This window comes from Pseudophryne corroboree, chromosome 2 (genome assembly GCF_028390025.1).
Source record: "Pseudophryne corroboree isolate aPseCor3 chromosome 2, aPseCor3.hap2, whole genome shotgun sequence".
NCBI classification, from domain to species: Eukaryota; Metazoa; Chordata; class Amphibia; order Anura; family Myobatrachidae; genus Pseudophryne; species Pseudophryne corroboree.
Genome location: NC_086445.1, coordinates 637,090,425 through 637,112,323, shown reverse-complemented (window position 1 = coordinate 637,112,323; position 21,899 = coordinate 637,090,425). Strand labels below are relative to the sequence as shown.

Here is a 21,899-nt window from a genome sequence, read left to right as displayed (position 1 = left end):
AAAGGAGATTACAAAGTTAGCAGCTTCAGAGGCTACTCTTCTCCAGCTGCCCAGTCCACTTAAAAATGCCCCTTCTGAATAAGATGAGAGAGCGCCTCAGTAGGATGAGGATGATGAGTAGAAAACGACTTAAAGGGATATTCCAATTTCCAGCAGGTAATAAAGATCTACTGAAAGCAATCCATCAACTATGATGATTGAAGAACCTACAAAAAATAGTTGTTTTAAGAGGAAGGTGTAGGTTTACGAAAGCTTCTAAAAAGGACAAGTAGAGGTGTTAACAATAGCATTCTAGCATTCATTTTTTTAAATTTATTACATAAATGAGAGTTAGTCTGATTGATACAGGTCACACCTCTACTGTTCCTTTTTAGAAACTTTACTAAATCTACCCCTAAAAGGTCACAGGCCTTGAAGAAAATGTCTCTGGTCTATCCGAATGTTAACATCTTCAAGAGAACATAATTAAAGAAAATATAGTATGGGATTTGCCTGAACGGGTGGTCTTCAGGTTGCCGAATGTCGGGATCTTGGCGCACAGTATACCGGCGCCGGAATCCCGACACCCGGCATACCGACACATATTCTCCCTCCTGGGGTCCACGACCCCCCTGGAGGGAGAATAAATAGCGTAGCGCGCCACTGTGCCCGCAGCGTGGCGAGCGCAGCAAGTCCGTAAGGGGCTCATTTGCGCTCGCCATGCTGTCGGTATGCTGGCGGTCGGGCTCCCGGCGCCGGTATGCCATACTACACCCGGCCTGAACAGGTGGGTGTTCTTATATCTCCGGAATTTTCTTTCTCTTTTTCTTTCTCTTTTTCTTTTTCTTTCTTTCTTTTTCTTTTTCTTTCTTTCTTTTTCTTTCTCTTCCTCTTTCTTTCTTTTTCTTTCTTTTTCTTTTTCTTTTTCTCTTTCTCTTTTTTCTTTCTTTTTCTTTTTCTTTCTCTTTCTTTTTTTCTTTCTTTTTCTTTCTTTTTCTCTCTTTCTCTTTTTCTTTTTTTTCTTTCTTTTTCTTTTTTTTCTTTCTTTTTCTCTTTTTTCTTTTTCTTTCTCTTTTTCTTTTTCTTTCTTTTTTTCTTTTTCTTTCTTTTTTTCTTTTTTTCTTTTTCTCTCTTTTTTCTTTTTCTTTTTTTCTTTTTTCTTTTCTTTTTTTCTTTTTCTCTTTTTTCTTTTTCTCTTTCTTTCTCTTTTTTCTTTTTCTTTCTTTTTTCTTTCTTTTTTCTTTCTCTTTTTTCTTTTTCTTTCTTTTTCTTTCTTTCTTTTTTTCTCTTTTTCTTTTTCTCTTTCTTTTTCTTTTTCTTTCTTTCAAATCAGCGCTGATGTGAACAGCAGCTTCTGTTTACCTACAAAAGTCCTACGAGTGCCACCTATCTCCTGATTGTATATGTGTGTATGTATATTGTGTGTGTGTATACATACTTACATACATACATTATAATAATAATTTTTATATATATATATATATAATTATTTTTTATTTTTTTCTTCAAGGCTTGGAATTTGACCATTGGTTGGACACCCCTGGCTGGCCATCATTCTTGCCCGACTTATCCGCTGGTGATACTCTCATGAAGCCAGCTGAAGCTTTGGCAGAACTCTGGGCCTCTACACCACTTGACATGGAGGCTATTGCTAAAGTAGACACCGTACAATGGAAGACATATCAGCTAGTCTATTTCTTGGATCGCGTACTTGAGAGGTCACCTCTACCCTCTGGTAAGACCGAAATAAGTGCTATTTGGCGGAATATGTAGTCGCAATTATAGATGTGTTCAGCATGAGTACATTTCAGAAATCATGCATAGAGGGAGATGTACTATGATTTGGAGAGTGATTAAGTGGAAAGAGATAAAGTACCAGCCAATCAGCTCCTAACTGCCATGTTGCAATCTATTTGAAAAATAACAGGAGCTGATTGGTATCTCTCTCCACTTTACCACTCACAAAGGCTTAGTACATCTGCCCCATAGTGTGAAGTAATTACGTAATGTCAACAAACATACTGTATGCTCATACTGAGAGGCATATTTTGCTAAATATTTTGCTAGCAATATATATGCAAGTTGCGGCTGGCTTGGCAAGAGCAGCTTATACACCACCTTTTGCTCATGATGAGAACAGAAACCTATGCACCATAAGATATAACTTCACTGTGGTAGTAGTAAGTGCTATAAGATAGTACATAATTAATATACAATATAGCACAGAGGTTCCAAAACTTGATCCCCAATTCACATAACAAATATAATAGGATTAACTCTGTGTTTAAAAGTTGCCAGTCATGAACACCACTGCTAAAACAAAGTGTGACACCCCACACTATACCCTGGAAAAATAATTGTAGTTATTACCATTAAGTCCTCAGGCACTAAATAGTGTAATACTGCAACTGCCAAAAAAAATGTATGTGTATCCTCTTGTTAAAATACAATTGTACCAGAGTGGTCTACCCCAATAAGTAGAGGGGAGGGGAGGGGGAGGAGTTCCCTCCAAAACGTACTTCAAGGATGCTGCTAAAAAACCAAGACTGCTATTTCTAGCAGACTGCTTTAACGCTCATAGCCCTGCAGCCCGGCCCGTGACAACCCCTTTATTGCCGTAGTGGGAGACTGTTTTCCCAGTCCTGCCCAGTGTGCGGCACTTATCCCCAAAATGCTGGGATATCGGGAGCTAGGCTCTTGATTCCAGTGGTCCGCATACAACCCTGCAGCCCATGGGACTTTGGGGGTGATTCAGACCTGATCGAAAGCTAGCTTTTTTCGCTGCTCTGCGATCAGGTCACAACTGCTCATGCATATGCACCGCAATGCTCAGCGCGTTGCTAGGGTACAAAGCGGATCGTTGCTCTGTGATGGGTTTTACGAAAAATCCATTCGCACAGCTGATCGCAAGGAGATTGACAGGAAGAAGGCGTTTTTGGGTGGCAACTGACCGTTTTCTGGAAGTTGTTGGAAAAACGCAGGCGTGTCCAAGCGTTTGCAGGACGGGTGTCTGACATCAATTCCGGTCCCGGACAGGCTGAAGTGATCGCAGCGGCTGAGTAAGTCCTGGGCTACTCAGGAACTGCAAAAGATCTTTTTGTATCGCTCGGCTGCACATGCGTTTGCACACTTGCACAGCTAAAATACAGTCCCCTGTAGGCGGCGACTATCTGATCACAGCGCTGCAAAAAACTGCTAGCGAGCGATCAGGTCTGAATTAGGCCCTATGTTCTGACTGCAGTGGCATTTACTAAGCCTTAGATGCATAGAAAGTGGATGGACATAAAGTACCAGCCAATTGGCTCTTAACTGCCATGTCTAAGGCTGTGTTTGAAAAATGGCAGTTAGTAGCTGATTAGCTGGTACTTTATCTCTGTGCACTTTATCTCTGTCCAATGCTTAGTAAATAGACTCCACAGTTGTTAACATTCCGTGTCACTGTGTTCGCCGGTGCTCCAGGGCTGCGGTACACGCATAAAATGATAAATACACATTTTATTTAAACACCCGATGCCAGGTAAAACGTTTGAAAGTGGTGCCTAGCACTGATATGTCCATTCAAAATCGGCACCTAGTGCCAGTGGGGTCTTTTATAGATGGATGGTGTGCCGTGGCAGCAATTTTCCCCACGTAAGACTGGTATCTGCCCCCGGGTTCCATTAGTAGAATTTAAAATAGAAGTATTTTAACATATTTTTTACACACTTTCACAACGTTTCACACACTCGATCAGTGTGACACAATAGTTGAGTGTTGCTTACATTAATATTTTTGAACTCTGCTAGGTTAATCACACTCGAGGCCGATTTTCATACCACCTGTTCTACCTGGGGCGTGAGCTTATGACCGTGTGCAATCAGTGATGGACCATACAACACTTTAACCCTACGCATTTCGGGGCTAATTCAGCGTGTAATGGATCTGCGTACACAGATGCGACAGCATCCCCCATATGCAAACGCCTCCGCCCTGGCATGCACGGCGAACTTGCCCTGTGCTGGGCATTCCCCCCCCCCCCGCATGACACGTAAAGGTTTCTTTTCCCCTCTATCTCTGATCTCCACGGCCGCGTATGAACGGTAAGCAAAAGTGGGATAATTAAAATCAAAAATGTCATAACTAAAAGCAAGGGGTAGTACAGCCACAGTGACAGAAAAAATGCATATGGGCAATAAGTATATATGACATATACAGCATGACAGGGGATGATGGAATCCCGGGACTTACTCCTGTATGTTGCACCAGCTGCTGATATTCAGATCTGTCACTGTCTGGTCAACTCGTATCCTAGGAAAAGAAACCTTTACGTGTCTGCATAACACATGTTTACATGTAAGCAAAAGTAAGCATTTATTGCCTTTGTGGATATCACAGGGTGTGATCGCTCCTACTATTAGGGGCACACTACTATCAAGATTTCGGGTGGAGGAGAAATCACCATATTCCCCCTTATATATCACGGAGGAGATCTATCTTGATTAAGAAAAACAAATAGAGATGGTTTTACATATGTTTTTTTTCTGTTTTATTCATGTATACATGTTGGAGTCCAAATGTGAACAAGGACTAAAAATACTGGAGATTCTGTGTTCAGTATATGTGGGACATTGGCTTAGCGCCGTTATTGTCATATTTTTCCGTGCTTCTAAAGGTGCGTACACACTGGTCGTTTTTGCCCAGCATGTATGCACAGTGATGATCGTGAACATCGCTGGCAGAAAAATAACTTGGTGCATACACACTGAGCTATTTTCCCTGTGCCCAGCGATGTTCACGGGGGTGAAGCACTTTCCACAGTAGGAGATTGTGAAAAGTGCTTAACTCGGCTGTTCAAACAGCCCGACGGATGGCGGCGGCCGGTGATGATGTGGGAGCGCGCATCAGTGCTCATCGGTAGCCTATACACACAGGACAAGTTTGAGCTCAAAGTAGCTCAAAATGCCAAGTGAGCTACTTTGAGGTCAAAATCGCTCAGTGTGTATGGGCCTTTAGCATGATTTGTTAGGCAGGGCTGCACATGGGGCGCAGCAGAACAGTTGGGATAAGGGAGGAACTATTTAGCAGAATGATGGTTTCAAAATGTTGCAGGAATCATTTTTGTTATTAATGCACTTGTGCCTGCTTTACATAGGCAATGTGGAAGAGCTTGGGAAATATTACACAAAGATTTCTGAAGCCACAAATGCTGAACTCCGACTTCGCTGGGCTCAAATTGTTTTGAAGAATGATTATCAGAACCACTTTCAGAAAGTCAGCGATTTTCTCCACAGCCAAGTACGTAGTAAGAATGTGAGAATTTGTTTTAAAAGTAAAATGTAAGAATGCTTGTGGCAAACATTAGATTAGAATAATTGTTTTGGGAAGAAATAAGTATAATCTGGAAGGCCTCTAATTCATTATGTTAAAAATACACAAGGTCCTTCTTCTTTTTACTTTCTTTTTACATATCAGAACTTTTTATTCATTTTTTTTTTTTTTGGACTGTGCTTCTAGGGAAAACAGAAGTATACATTGCCACTGTACCGTGCCATGCAAGCTGGGTCTGAGACTGCTCGTGCTTTAGCCAGAGAGACCTTCAACCGTACTTCGCCACAACTTCATTTCAATGTGCGTAATTATGTGAAAAAGATCCTGGAAGTGTAAAGAACATCACAGGCGATAAGGAGTGAATTGCACCATATTTAATTTCAGATATCCTCATATCAAGTAACTACTATCCTACCAAGATTGCTGAAATCGAAACTTGTGCTACTTAGTTATCACTTGTTTCTGTTATAAAGTATCCTGCTGTAAATCATGATTACTGTTAACTGCCAAAATAAAATAATTTGCACATGTCAGCAACTTCATAGCATTTTGCTAATTAGTACAGTAATTACTATAGGTAAGAGTTGCTAGAATAGCAAGATTATTATTGCACCTAATTTACCGGCAAAGTACTGAAAGTGTTAATGGACTACACTGTTTTACTTTTATTTAACCATGCACTGACTTCTTAGTGGATGCAGTTACCTAAACCATGCCAAATAAATACAAATCACAGTGGAAAACAAGCACTGCTTGTTGGACAGCTGAGTTTTCTTTACATTTGTCATTCATCCAATCCAGAGGACACTGCTCACCATGGGTTGTTGGAAGGGACTGAAAGGACCTGAAACTTCATAAAAACTATCACTTGTCAGAACTGTCCATCTGTGGCTGCTGGACCATAATCTTCTTTCAGGTGCCATACTTAAAGTGCCTGCTGAGCCTTGTTAACCTACAGCTCCTCCTCCAGCATCCAACTTCTCTTCCAGGACGTTGCTGTAGGAAGAGATTCTCTTCCTCCAGCTCAAATACCAATTCATCCACAGATCCCTGCAGTATCATTGATCGCGATCCAGACAGGATTGGCTACTCAAGGTTGTAGCATGATGATAATCTGCCTATAGTCTCGGTTTACTGCAGCCATGCCACCCTCCAGTTTCTCCCTGTTCCCAAGCTATGAAGTTCTGTGTAAAGTGTAACCAGGAAGAGTTTGTATACGTACGTACGAGCGTGTGTATATATATATATATATATATATATATATATGTGTGTGTGTGTGTGTGTATATGTATATATATATATATATATATAATATGTATGTGTGTGTGTGTGTATATATATATATATATATATATATATATATATATATATATATATATATATATATATATTCTCCAAATAATAGTCACTCCTGGACTACCAACTCGGTGAAAAATCAAGGTGCTTTAATCTTCAACGTTTCGGTGTACTGCCCCCCGTCATCAGGGGACACAACACTCAGTGCAAAACAAACTGTGCTTAAATATATAAACTTACAGGTCCCCAGGTCACGTTTACCGCCTCTCATCGTGTGTCTCGGCGTTTGTCGTCCCACTTCCGGTCCCGACTGTGACGTCACGCCGGAAGTGACGTTCGCCGGCCCACATCGACGGAGCTGTATAGGTTTCCATAGCGATGCGGCTGCAAGCGTCACATCGCTATGTAACCTGAGAAATATATAGACATGATTACTTTCCAAACAAACATAAAAATACATATACATTTTGTAAACGCAAACATTAAAATAATAACATATGCAGTGATGTTGAATAATACAGGGCGCTTTATCGCCATCTAGTGACTAAAAACAATATAACAAGATGGACAATCACACTTATCCAAGCAGGTGCACTGGGTTCAATGTATAAAGTGCAATGTGCTCAATTAGGAATCCCTAATGTGAAATATTTATTGTGCTAATCTATTAAAAAATTAAAAACAAACAGACTAATATGGACTATCAATATCTCTCTCTAGCTGGCATATGTAAATTGATCCCTCTTGGGTAGTGACAGATTCCACGGTGTGACAGGCTATATCTTTGTAAACTTTATTATAAACCTGTCCTCATTCTATACCTGTGATAATTCTGATTTGAACTATAAGAAATAGCTAAAGTTTATTGACTCATTCAGGCCATTTGGATTGACAGTGTTTAAGCGATGTATCCATTTGCATTCTAACTGTAATAGTTGTAACATAGAGGGGCGATCTCCCAGCGCTGCTTTACACAATTTTGATCCGTACACTTTCTTGTTCCTCAAAGAGAAGACATATTGCATTACATATCCATTAGTAAATTCTCTTGTTTCCAATCGATCTTTAGAGTCCCTGCTGTTGGAGACTGACCTTTATAATGGGCCCTATGTGCGTTGAAAGGTATCTTTGGGTCCTTGCTTCTATTTTGGACCTCCCACTCAAATTGATTATTCCACAATGCTTGATATATTGATAACTTCTTAACACACCTTGTCACATCAACTTTATAATAGGTCACCCATCTGCACCAGGCTTACCTTTATATCAAGCCCTATATGCGCTGAAAGGTATCTTTTTGGTCCTGACTTCTGTCCTCGACCTCAGGTACCCCCACACCAATGGCTCCAGGGCAATCAATAAAATGGCAAATCCCGCCAGAAAAATAATGATTTTTTATTGCTTAAAATTTTTTTTTTATCAATTTAAAATTAATAAAAGATAGAATGCATCCACAAAACAAAAAATAACCAAAAAAAAAACACAAACACAGGAGGTTCCCTATATGAGAAAAGGTGAGGCCACTTCCACTGGTACCCTTCGAATGGAATAGGGAAAAATTATTTTGCATCCAGCCAATATAGGTTGGAATAATCCCTGCCCAAAAATAGTTGTACCAACATACGTGGTGTGGTTCAGCCTAGGGTCCTCCTGTGTAAGTCCACCAACGCGTTTCGGATAAAAAATCCTTCCTCAGGGTGTGTAGTGGAAATGACCCCCCTGGTCTCTTTATACCCCTCTGGCTGTGTTCCATGTCCTCCTCCGCCAATCAGGTTCCACCATCAGAAATAATTCATATATCATACAAATACGGACTAAAAACCTATAATCACATGTAGTACAAATATACATCTTTCAAATAAGCTGCCCATAAGCTGTGTACATTAAAACACATCGATAAAAATACGTATTATAACATAATTGGTTGCATCCAAAAATAGTACTGGATCCATAAGGTGACCATTATAAATAAGGTGTGCGGTCCCATCCTGGATATTAACGTCCATGATTTATACTTGATCCAACTGCTGTGTAGTCACATGTTCTACTGATCTCAGCTGACGTTCTTCCTGTTTACATTAGTTGTCGTGGAGCCCTCACGTCCCCGATCTCCACCGCCAGCGAGTCTTTCAAAGGCGGAAGTTCCCGTCATGTGATGCGGCCGACTTCCGGTTGTTGGAACGCAACCCAGGAAGTTCATTTCGTTTACTGTGTACCGCATCATCGTATCGTCCCCATCCATACCCAGATACATGTGAAAAGATATGGACAAGCATCAATACATTAATAGTTAACATTCAGCCTATCCATTTATAATAATGGTTCTATTAACCTACTTCACACTTTACCTCAATATATAAATCTATTTATTGCGATGTGATATTATTCAATCAAACAACAAAGCCTCCATATAATGAGTACAAATATAAGAGTCCCAATATTTAACATATTACGTATTGGTTTATAGAAACCACTTAGTTTCAAAATCCATATTGTGGCCATTGGGATATAGAGTCCTCAATTCATCGATCTTCCTCATTTCTGCCTTAGCCAATCTTATGTCATCATCATTTTTGCGCCAATTAGGTTGAATACCCATGATTGCGCAAAAATTTACCAAATGATTAATACTGCAATTATGTACATTCTTAAAGTGTAATGAGACACTGTGCGTGTCTAATCCTTTTTCTCTAACGTCCTAAGTGGATGCTGGGGACTCCGTAAGGACCATGGGGAATAGCGGCTCCGCAGGAGACTGGGCACATCTAAAGAAAGCTTTAGGACTATCTGGTGTGCACTGGCTCCTCCCCCTATGACCCTCCTCCAAGCCTCAGTTAGATCTCTGTGCCCGAACGAGAAGGGTGCACACTAGGGGCTCTCCTGAGCTTCTTAGTGAAAGTTTTAGTTTAGGTTTTTTATTTTCAGTGAGACCTGCTGGCAACAGGCTCACTGCATCGAGGGACTAAGGGGAGAAGAAGCGAACTCACCTGCGTGCAGAGTGGATTGGGCTTCTTAGGCTACTGGACATTAGCTCCAGAGGGACGATCACAGGCCCAGCTTGGATGGGTCCCAGAGCCGCGCCGCCGGCCCCCTTACAGAGCTAGAAGGCAGAAGAGGTCCGGAATATCAGCGGCAGAAGACGTCCTGTCTTCAACAAGGTAGCGCACAGCACTGCAGCTGTGCGCCATTGCTCTCAGCACACTTCACACTTCGGTCACTGAGGGTGCAGGGCGCTGGGGGGGGGCGCCCTGAGACGCAATAAAAACACCTTGGATGGCAAAAAATGCATCACATATAGCTCCTGGGCTATATGGATGCATTTAACCCCTGCCAGAATACATAGAAAAACGGGTGATAGGCTCCGCCCCCTTATCGGCGGCCTTATCTCCTCAGCACACTGGCGCCATTTTCCCTCACAGCTCCGTTGGAGGGAAGCTCCCTGGCTCTCCCCTGCAGTCACTACACTGCAGAAAGGGTTAAAAAAGAGAGGGGGGCACTAATTAGGCGCAGTATTAACTATACAGCAGCTATAAGGGGAAAAACACTTATATAAGGTTATCCCTGTATATATATAGCGCTCTGGTGTGTGCTGGCAAACTCTCCCTCTGTCTCCCCAAAGGACTAGTGGGGTCCTGTCCTCTATCAGAGCATTCCCTGTGTGTGTGCTGTATGTCGGTACTTTTGTGTCGACATGTATGAGGAGAAAAATGATGTGGAGACGGAGCAGATTGCCTGTAATAGTGATGTCACCCCCTAGGGGGTCGACACCTGAGTGGATGAACTGTTGGAAGGAATTACGTGACAGTGTCAGCTCTGTATAAAAGACAGTGGTTGACATGAGACAGCCGGCTACTCAGCTTGTGCCTGTCCAGACGTCTCATAGGCCGTCAGGGGCTCTAAAGCGCCCGTTACCTCAGATGGCAGATATAGATGCCGACACGGATACTGACTCCAGTGTCGACGGTGAAGAGACGAATGTGACTTCCAGTAGGGCCACACGTTACATGATTGAGGCAATGAAAAATGTTTTACACATTTCTGATAATACGAGTACCACCAAAAAAGGGGTATTATGTTCGGTGAGGAAAAACTACCTGTAGTTTTCCTGAATCTGAGAAATTAAATGAGGTGTGTGATGATGCGTGGGTTTCCCCCGATAACAACTGATATTGGCATTATATCCTTTCCCGCCAGAGGTTAGGGTGCGTTGGGAAACATCCCCTAGGGTGGATAAAGCGCTCACACGCTTGTAAGGGCTCTACCTTCGCCTGAGATGGCCGCCCTTAAGGATCCTGCTGATAGAAAGCAGGAGGGTATCCTAAAAGGTATTTACACACATACTGGTGTTATACTGCGACCAGCAATCGCCTCAGCCTGGATGTGCAGTGCTGGGTTGGCGTGGTCGGATTCCCTGACTGAAAATATTGATACCCTAGATAGGGACAGTATATTTTTGCCTATAGAGCATTTAAAAGATGCATTTCTATATATGCGTGATGCACAGCGGAATATTTGCCGACTGGCATCAAGCCTAAGCGCGTTGTCCATTTCTACCAGTAGAGGGTTATGGACACGTCAGTGGTCAGGTGATGCGTATTCCAAACGGCATTTGGAAGTATTGCTTTATTAAGGGGAGGAGTTATTTGGGGTCGGTCTTTCAGACCTGGTGGCCACGGCAACAGCTGGGAATTCCACGTTTGTACCCCAGGTCGCCTCTCAACATGAGAAGACGCCGTATTATCAGGCGCAGTCTTTTCGTGGACAAGCGGGCAAAAGGTTCCTCATTTCTGCCCCGTGACAGAGGGAGAGGAAAAAGGCTGCAGAAATCAGCCAGTTCCCAGGAACAGAAACCCTCTCCCGCCTCTGCCAAGCCCTCAGTATACGCTGGGGCTTTACAAGCAGAATCAGGCACGGTGGGGGGCCCGTCTCAATGAATTTCAGCGCGCAGTGGGCTCACTCGCAAGTAGACCCCTGGATCCTTCAGGTGATATCTCAGGGGTACAAATTAGAATTCGAGACTTCTCCCCCTCGCCGTTTCCTAAAGTCGGCTTTACCGATGTCTCCTTCTGACAGGGAGACAAGTTTGGAAGCCATTCACAAGCTGTATTCCCAGCAGGTGATAATCAAGATACCCCTCCTGCAACAGGGAACGGGGTATTATTCCACACTGTTGTGGTACCGAAGCCGGACGGCTCGGTGAGACCGATTCTAAATCTAAAATCTTTGAACACTTACATACAGAGGTTCAAATTCAAGATTGAGTCACTCAGAGCAGTGATTGCGAACCTGGAAGAAGGGGACTACATGATGTCTCGGGACATCAAGGATGCTTACCTTCATCTCAAAATTTACCCTTCTCACCAAGGGTACCTCAGGTTTATGGTACAGAACTGTCACTATCAGTTCAGACGCTGCCGTATGGATGGTCCACGGCACCCCGGGTCTTTACCAAGGTAATGGCCGAAATGATGATATTCCTTCGAAGGAAGTGAATTTTAGTTATCCCTTACCTGGACAATTCCCTGATAAGGGTAAGATCCAGGGAACAGTTGGAGGTCGGTGTAGCACTATCTCAGGTAGTGTTGCGGCAGCACGATTGGATTCTCAATATTCCAAAATCGCACCTGGTTCCGACGACGTGTCTTCTGTTCCTAGGGATGATCCTGGACACAGTCCAGAAAAAGGTGTTTCTCCCGGAGGAGAAAGCCAGGGAGTTATCCGAGCTAGTCAGGAACCTCCTAAAACCGAGCCAAGTCTCAGTGCATCAATGCACAAGGGTTCTGGGTAAAATGGTGGCTTCCTACGAAGCAATCCCATTCGACAGATTCCACGCAAGAACTTTCCAGTGGGACCTGCTGGACAAATGGTCCGGGTCGCATCTTCAGATGCATCAGCGGATAACCCTGTCACCAAGGACAAGGGTGTCCCTCCTGTGGTGGTTGCAGAGTGCTCATCTTCTAGAGGGCCGCAGATTAGGCATTCAGGACTGGGTCCTGGTGACCACGGATGCCAGCCTGCGAGGCTGGGGAGCAGTCACACAGGGAAGGAATATCCAGGGCTTATGGTCAGGCCTGGAGACATCACTTCACATAAATATCCTGAAGCTAAGGGACATTTACAATGCTCTAAGCTTAGCAAGACCTCTGCTTCAAGGTCAGCCGGTGTTGATCCAGTCGGACAACATCACGGCAGTCACCCACGTAAACAGACAGGGTGGCACAAGAAGCAGGAGGGCAATGGCAGAAGCTGCAAGGATTCTTCGCTGGGCGGAAAATCATGTGATAGCACTGTCAGCAGTATTCATTCCGGGAGTGGACAACTGGGAAGCAGACTTCCTCAGCACGACCTCCACCCGGGAGAGTGGGGACTTCACCCAGAAGTCTTCCACATGACTAAAAACTCGACAGGTATTGCGCCAGGTCCAGGGACCCTCAGGCAATAAGCTGTAGACGCTCTGGTAACACCGTGGGTGTACCAGTCAGGGTATGTGTTCCCTCCTCTGCCTCTCATACCCAAGGTACTGAGATTGATAAGATGGAGAGGAGTAAGCTCTATATTCGTGGTTCCGGATTGGCCAAGAAGGACTTGGTAACCGGAACTTCAAGAGATGCTCACGGAGGATCCGTGGCCTCTACCTCTAAGAAGGGACCTGCTCCAGCAAGGACCCTGTCTGTTCCAAGACTTACCGCGGCTGCGTTTGACGGCATGGCGGTTGAACGCCGGATCCTGAAGGGAAAAAAGGCATTCCGGATGAAGTCATCCCTATCCTGATCAAAGCCAGGAAGGATGTAACCGCAAAAACATTATCACCGCAATTGGCGAAAATATGTTGCGTGGTGCGAGGCCAGTAAGGCCCGACGGAGGAAATTCAACTGGGTCGATTCCTACATTTCCTGCAAACAGGAGTGTCTATGGGCCTGAAATTGGGGTCCATTAAGGTTCAAATTTCGGCCCTGTCAATTTTCTTCCAAAAAGAACTAGCTTCAGTCCCTGAAGTTCAGACGTTTGTAAAAGGGGTACTGCATATACAGCCTCCTTTTGTGCCTCCAGTGGCACTTTGGGATCTCAATGTAGTTTTGGGTTCCAAAAGTCACATTGGTTTGAACCACTTAAATCTGTGGAGTTAAAATATCTCACATGAAAAGTGGTCATGCTGTTGGCCCTGGCCTGGGCCAGGCGCGTGTCAGAATTGGCGGCTTTATCCTGAAAAAGCCCTTATCTGATTTTCCATTCGGACAGGGCGGAATTGAGGACTCGTCCTCAGTTTCTCCCCTATGGTGGTTTCAGCGTTTCACCTGAACCAACCTATTGGTGGTGCCTGCGGCTACTAGGGACTTGGAGGCCTCCAAGTTGCTAGACGTTGTCAGTGCCCTGAAAATATATGTTTCCAGGACGGCTGGAGTCAGGAAATCTGACTCGCTGTTTATCCTGTATGCACCCAACAAGCCGGGTGCTCCTGCTTCTAAGCAGACTATTGCTCGTTGGATTTGTAGTACAATTCAGCTTGCACATTCTGTGGCAGGCCTGCCACAGCCAAAAATCTGTAAATGCCCACTCCACAAGGAAGGTGGGCTCATCTTGGGCGGCTGCCCGAGGGGTCTCGGCTTTACAACTTTGCCGAGCAGCTACTTGGTCAGGAGCAAATACGTTTGTAAAATTCTACAAAATTGATATCCTGGCTGAGGAGGACCTGGAGTTCTCTCATTTGGTGCTGCAGAGTCATCCGCACTCTCCCGCCCGTTTGGGAGCTTTGGTATAATCCCCATGGTCCTTACGGAGTCCCCAGCATCCACTTAGGACGTTAGAGAAAATAAGAATTTACTTACCGATAATTCTATTTCTCATAGTCCGTAGTGGATGCTGGGCGCCCATCCCAAGTGCGGATTGTCTGCAATACTTGTACATAGTTATTGTTACAAAAATCGGGTTATTATTGTTGTGAGCCATCTTTCAGAGGCTCCTCTGTTATCATGCTGTTAACTGGGTTCAGATCACAGGTTGTACGGTGTGATTGGTGTGGCTGGTATGAGTCTTACCCGGGATTCAAAATCCTTCCTTATTGTGTACGCTCGTCCGGGCACAGTATCCTAACTGAGGCTTGGAGGAGGGTCATAGGGGGAGGAGCCAGTGCACACCAGATAGTCCTAAAGCTTTCTTTAGATGTGCCCAGTCTCCTGCGGAGCCGCTATTCCCCATGGTCCTTACGGAGTCCCCAGCATCCACTACGGACTATGAGAAATAGAATTATCGGTAAGTAAATTCTTATTTTTAATATTGCGGACATGTTCCGCCATGCGTACCTTGAGTGCTCTCGTGGTGCGTCCCACATATTGTGAGCCACAAGAACACTCCAATAAATATACACAATTTTTTGTAGAACCAGTCAAAAATTCCCTAATGGGATACACCAAATTTGTTTGCGTTGATCTATATTCTGTTATCTTGTTTCCTTTTCCCTTACAGTTGCGGCACATTATGCACATGCCGCATCTGAAAAAACCTTTAGATTTAACCCTGGTTTTCATTCTTGGTGCCACTAATACACTACTCACAATATTTTCTTTTAAATTTCTTGCCTTCCTATACGTAAAACTTGGTCGATCTGATATATGATCTTTTAACATAGGATCTCTAGTTAAAATATCCCAATGTTGTTTGAGGATTTTTTCAACTTGTTTATATTGACTATTGAAGTCCGTGATAAATGTTATTCCTCTATTCCTAGGATTTGCTCTCCGTTTATCATTGCTCTTACCATTCAAACATACCTCTCTATTTAGGCTCGCACCTGCATCTCTTGCTTTTTTTATTGTTTCTAAATCATAACCCTTTTCTTGGAACTGTTCCTGTAAAATGTTCGCATACTGTTCATATTCCTTTATGTCTGTACAATTCCGTCGAATACGATGGAATTGACTGACGGGAATACTCCGCAGCCAATTATGATGATGATTACTGGTATAATCTATGAAAGAGTTACTCTTCATGTAATTGCTGGTTTTAATGATACCGTCCTCAACATATATCCTCAAATCCAGAAAATTTACCTCAACTTCACTTATTTCAAACGTGAATTTTATGTTGAACTGATTGTCATTAAGATGTGTGCAGAAGGTGTCTAGAGAACTCCGACCACCACCCCACACAAATATGACATCATCAATATACCGATGCCAGGACACCAGACCGGCACCCAGCTGATGGCCCCCCCATACAGCTTGTTCTTCCCAATGGGCCATAAAAAGATTGGCATAGCTGGGTGCCAGCCTGGTGCCCATAGCTGTTCCTGTAAGCTGTAGATAAAAAGCATCATGAAACAAAAAAAAAATATTTTTCAAAATAACTGTAATAGTTGCCTGTCCCTGTCTCCCCCTCTTAGATCTGGGGGGACTTGATCTATTATTTTATACCTCAACGTGGCCATTGATTTTTGCCCAGATAATGAAGGGGGGCACGGATACCGACTCTGACATGGGAGACGGTGATGGAGATATACTGAGGTGGGAGGCATCCCTTGCAAAGGGGGTGCAGCTCATGATTGAGGCCATTCGGGATGTTTTACACATTACTGAGAAAGTACCTGAGCAGGAAGAGGAGGCTTATTTTACTGACAATAAGAAAGTCTCGCTTACCTTCCCTGCGTCTAAGGAATTAAACGCATTATTTGAGAAATCCTGGGAAAACCCGGAGAAAAATTCCAGATCCCAAAGAAGGTTCTTGTTGCCTTTCCTTTCCTTGAAGAGTATAGGAAAAAGTGGGAAAAAAACCTTATAGTAGATGCTTCTGTATTTAGATTGTCTAAAAAGGTGGTTTTACCTGTCCCCGAGTCTACCGCTTTGAAAGAGCTGGCAGACCGCAAGATTGAGACTATGCTGAAATCCATATACACTGCGTTAGGAGTGGCACTAAGGCCCACTATCGCTCGTGCATGGATTTCTTAAGCCATAGTAAAGTGGTCAGGCAAGTTACTAGAGGATTTAGATACTATGGACAAAAGTGACATTGAGATGTTTTTACGTCACATACAGGATTCTATAGGTTTCATGGTGGAGGAAATTGGTGCTGGGGATGCGCTACACCACTAACAAATAGTTGATAAAAAATGAAAATGTACATGTAATTCTATATATTACTGTGTATAAAAAGAGTTCAATACTCATTAGACCGTTTTATGAACAAAAAATTATAATTTATTTTTATAGAATTTAATATATAAACAGCTTTAAAAAATTAATTAATATAAAGCCTGTATTTCCTACACGGCTCTTAAACTTGAAAAGGCATATTTAAAGCTAAAACTTAAAAAAAATATATATATAGATAGGCTGTATAGCTGATAAACCTTTCGAACAGTCCTAGGATTTAAAACAATGTTTTTCTATATGTAGAGTTTTATTATTTTTACTCAATGGATCCGATACACTGTTACAGTCTTTGCTACAAAATGTTCTTTTTTAGAAAGAGTTCACTGAGTCCCTGCTGTGCACAGCTTTTGATGTTAATTAAATGCATGCTGTCACAACTGAGGGCCTGAGCTGACGGGAGGAAGCCTCAGTTGTAGGGGCTGAGATGAAACTAAACTTGGGAGGTTTAATCAGACCCCTAGACATGTAAGTACGGTGTAGGAAGATTGCCCGAAGGCGTGACCATGACAACCAGGATTTAAAAGTCAATAAAAGTTTATTAACAGAACTCCATGTATTCACAGCAGTGGTAAATAATAATAATAATAATAATTTTATTTATATAGCGCTCTTTCTCCAACAGGACTCAAGGCGCTTTGCAGACATCAAAAACAATGCACATGATACAGAGGATTTGAGTAATACAACAATAGACAAGCAACACAGACATAAAAGAAAAACCTTAAGCCCACAGAAAGCATAACGCAGGATTGGTGCAGGCATTTTGGGTAATAACTTCCAAGGGTTGTGTATTCCACCCTCATAGGTACCAAGTGCAGCAGCCATCTTGTGCACTCAGCGTAGGTTTACCCAGGGTGGAATAGTCTACCCCTAGAAGAGATGACCCAAAATGGGGGTGATTTCAGAGTCCTACAGTTTAGAGTAGGGTTCCATCAAAACCATCAGGCCTATGTTTTTTTCATCCCATCCACAAGTGTACCATATGGGGCAGCCATGTTGGGCGCACTTTGAAGGTTACACTGTGGGAGGTGAGCCATACAAGGGCCAAGTTCATATATGGGAAAACTGATGCTTATGTAGTAGTATGATGTACCCTGCATGTAGGGCACAATGGAAAGGTGTGCAATCAGTGGAGGTAAACATTACAGGAAAAACACATGGTGGGTTGGAAGCGAGCAATGAAGAGAGATAACAAAAAAAACACAATAGCAGGTAACTAGTGGCAGAAGTATGAGTGGGATAACATTTTGATCAGATCTTAGTACGGGTTGGTAGGAGAATGTGGGGGGCATACTCAGACGCAATGGGGATGTCCCTGCTGATCCTGGTCCTGGTGCTCTTCCCCCACAGTTCCCTGTTCATCTTGATGGTTAGGCCCAGGGGCAGACTTGATGTTCTCAGCCAGAGAGGTGGTAAGCCTGGTCTTGGTGTTCTCATGTTTGAGGCAAGGAGAGGCCACATAAAGTTCCAGAGTTTTTAGGTTGTAATGCAGTCCATTTGTTATCTTATTAGTTTGTTTACCTTCTGTTTTCCTTCGGTTTAACACAGGTATAACACTGCTATTGATATTAGCTGCCACTTAATAACTAGCCACTGCAGCGTCCTAATAGGCCTGGCGTCCTATACTATACTAAATGAATAAAGATATGCAGTAGTTAAAATGAAACAGTTCCTGGATCACTATAAGCTTGGCAAGAGCCACAAGCTACTGGTAGGATAAGGTACAGTTCTTAATGTCCCAGAGATGGAATGTCCTTACCAGACCCGACTGTAGTAGTGAGAGTAGCCAAGGAACACACCAGCAGATGTATCACTGGAAGCTGGTAACACTGTAGTTGAGGTGACTGCTGTGGATGCTGGATGGAACCAGCCAGGTGTTGAAAACATGGAGTGGATGCTGGATGGAACCAGCCAGGTAGTAGAATGAAGCTAGGGAGCGAAGATATGGGAAATTATGATATACGGGTACCGATGGTTTGCGGGTACCGATGATATGTAGGTATCCACTGGAGAAGCACCGGTACTTTAAGGTAGTTGATCACTGCTGGAAGCTGACCGCTGGAAGCAGATGGATCTGTAGCTGGAAGCTGGAGTAGTCATAGAAAACTGCAGAGTCAGGCTGCACCGCAAGGTGGTAAGCTGGTGCGGGTCTCTTAGTGGTAACTGGAGACAGGAGCTGGAAACCTGGAACAAAACAACCACAGGAGATAGAGACTGGAAACAGGGTTTGACAACCAAAGCACTGACGATTTCCTAGTGCAGGCTCAGTCCCTTTATACCCTTAGGTATACCGGGATTGGATGACCAATTAGGCAGACTCCAGCGGAGCTATGGATTGGAGGTCAGGATCATGTGACTGAAACTAAGATGGCTGCGCCCATACCGGCCAGTGGAGGGAAACCCTGTTTGTAACACCACATGGAGATTCCTCTGTAATGGCGGCGGTGAACACAGAGAACGCTGACTTGCGTCTCAAACCTTCAGCTCAGACGGCCGCGGCCGCAGTAGGTGAGGAGTGCCACATACCTTGTAATGCGTTGAGAATATGGAGATAATGCCCAAAGCCCCGCTGGCAGATGACGCTACGCCAGCCGCCCTGGCATTAGAAAGGCAATATCCACGGATCAGCAGAGATGAGACATGACATATGGATGCTAGCCACATAGCAGGGAACCGGGCCTAGGACGCTGGGACGACCTTAGGAGACACCTGAAAGGTAAATAATGGCGTCCAGATACCCGGATCGTGACAGCACCCCCCCCTTTAGGAGTGGCCCCAGGACACTTCTTAGGCTTCTGAGGAAATCTGGAGTGGAAATTCCGGACCAAAGTAGGAGCATGGACATCTGAAGCATTGGTCCAAGAGCGTTCCTCAGGACCATAGCCCTTCCAATCATTAAGATACTGTAGCTGACCATAGCGGAAACGTGAATCCAGAATCTTGGCAACTTCATACTCGACTCCCCGTTGAGTCTGGACTTTAGGAGCCGAAGGTAGTGCAGAATGGAATCGATTCAGAATCAGCGGTTTCAGAAGGGAAACATGGAATGTCCTAGGAATTTTCAAGAATGGGGGTAACTGGAGTTTGTAAGCAACAGGATTGATAACTTGTTCAATATGAAAAGGGCCAATGTAACGAGGTGCAAACTTCATGCTTGGAACTCTTAATCTCAAATTCTTCGTAGACAACCACACACGATCACCCACCTTGAGAGCAGGAACTGCCCTACGCTTCTTATCTGCAAACTTCTTGTATCTGAATGATGCTTTGAGCAGAGCCGCTCGGACATTTTTCCAGTTATTTGAAAACTGGCGCAAGGTGATATCAACTGCTGGTACAGAAGTCGCTGGAAGCGGCTGGAATTCTGGAACTTTAGGGTGGAATCCATAGTTGATGAAGAATGGTGTTGAATGCTGAACTCGTCCCAGGGAAGGAGTTGAACCCAGTCATCTTGAGAGGAAGACACATAGATGCGGAGGAAGGCCTCCAAGTCCTGATTCACCCTCTCAGTTTGACCATTGGTCTGAGGATGGTAAGCTGTAGAGAACTTTAGTTTGACTTGGAGGGCTTGACACAAACTTCGCCAAAATTTGGCTACAAATTGTACTCCTCTATCAGAGATGATTTCCTTGGGAAGACCGTGTAATCGGAAGATCTCTTGAATGAATACTTGAGCCAACTTGGAAGCTGACGGAAGACCGGTGAGAGGAATGAAATGTGCCATCTTGGTAAACCGGTCAACCACTACCCAGATGGTATGAAAAATGTGTTGCACATAGGCAGGTCTGTAACAAAGTCCATCGACAAATGGGTCCATGGTCTACGGGGAACAGATAATGGAACCAGTTGCCCCGCAGGCGACTGGCGGGAGACTTTGTGTTGGGCACACTTTGGGCAAGAAGCAATAAACTCCATGATGTCCTTCTTCAGAGTTGGCCACTAATAAGACATAGAGATAAACTCAAGGGTTTTCTGAATGCCTGTATGTCCGGCAAAACGGGAAGCATGTGCCCAATGCATGAGCTTCTTCCTTAACACCGGCTTCACAAAACTTTTCCCTGGTGGGGGCGTAGAGTCCATCCTTACCGTGGAGAATGCCAACGGATTAATAATAGGATGCTTGTCAGAAGACTCCGATTAATTTTCTTGCTCCCAAGAGCGGGAAAAGGCATCGGCCTTGCGATTCTGAGAGCCCGGACAGAACTGGAGTTTAAAGGCGAACCTGGAAAAGAAAAGTGCCCATCTGGCCTGGCGAGGATTAAGACATTGTGCGCCTTTCAAGTACAAAAGATTCTTGTGATCGGTAAGTATAGTGATCGAATGAGAAGCTCCCTCCAGCAGGTATCTCCACTCTTCCAGAGCGAGTTTGATTGCCAGCAACTCCTGATCGCCAATAGCATAGTTGCGCTCAGCTGGAGAAAACTTCCGGGAGAAGAAGCTGCAAGGATGTAGATGACCATCTTTAGCTCTCTGGGAAAGTACCGCCCCTACTCCAACGGAAGAGGCATCCACCTCCAGGATGAAAGGAGAGTTAATGTCGGGCTGTTTCAAAACCGGAGCAGAGATGAATCGTTGCTTTAACAGATGAAAGGCTTGCATAGCTTCTTCAGACCACTTGGACGGATTAGCACCCTTCTTGGTTAACGCAGTGATAGGCGCCACAATGGTGGAAAAGTCTCGTATAAACTTTCTGTAATAATTGGCGAATCCTAAAAACCTCTGGACCCCTTTGAGGGTTAAAGGTATCGGCCAATTCTGGATTGCTTGTAATTTCTCAGGATCCATTTCTAGTCCGGAACCGGACACAATGTAGCCTAGAAATGGAATGGATTTGACACACTTCTCCAATTTGCAATAGAGATGATTGACACGGAGATGGGACAGAACTTCCTTTACCCAGAAACGATGTTCCTCCAGATTATTGGCAAAGATAAGTATATCGTTTAGATAAACCACGACATGACGATATAAGATGTCTCTGAAGATCTCCTTCACGAAATGCTGGAAGACAGCTGGAGCGTTACTTAATCCGAAAGGCATGACGAGGTACTCATAATGTCCATCACGGGTGTTAAAGGCGGTCTTCCACTCGTCACCCTCTCGGATCCGGATGAGGTTGTAGGCACCCCTCAAATCTAATTTCGTGAAGATGGTTGCTCCGCTGACTCTATC

General features: G+C 44.0%; 1 protein-coding gene across 1 annotated transcript in view; it reads left to right on the top strand.

Moving 5' to 3' along the window:
• RNPEP (arginyl aminopeptidase) overlaps window positions 1-5,819 on the top strand; it is a 148,546-nt gene extending 142,727 nt beyond the window's left edge. Inside the window, exons 9-11 of the mRNA XM_063954935.1 lie at window positions 1,490-1,714; window positions 5,111-5,253; window positions 5,473-5,819. Of these exons, the coding sequence (XP_063811005.1) occupies window positions 1,490-1,714; window positions 5,111-5,253; window positions 5,473-5,622 (518 nt within the window). The 3' untranslated portion in view covers window positions 5,623-5,819. The remainder of the gene's footprint in view (window positions 1-1,489; window positions 1,715-5,110; window positions 5,254-5,472) is intronic.
• Window positions 5,820-21,899: the final 16,080 nt, after the last annotated feature.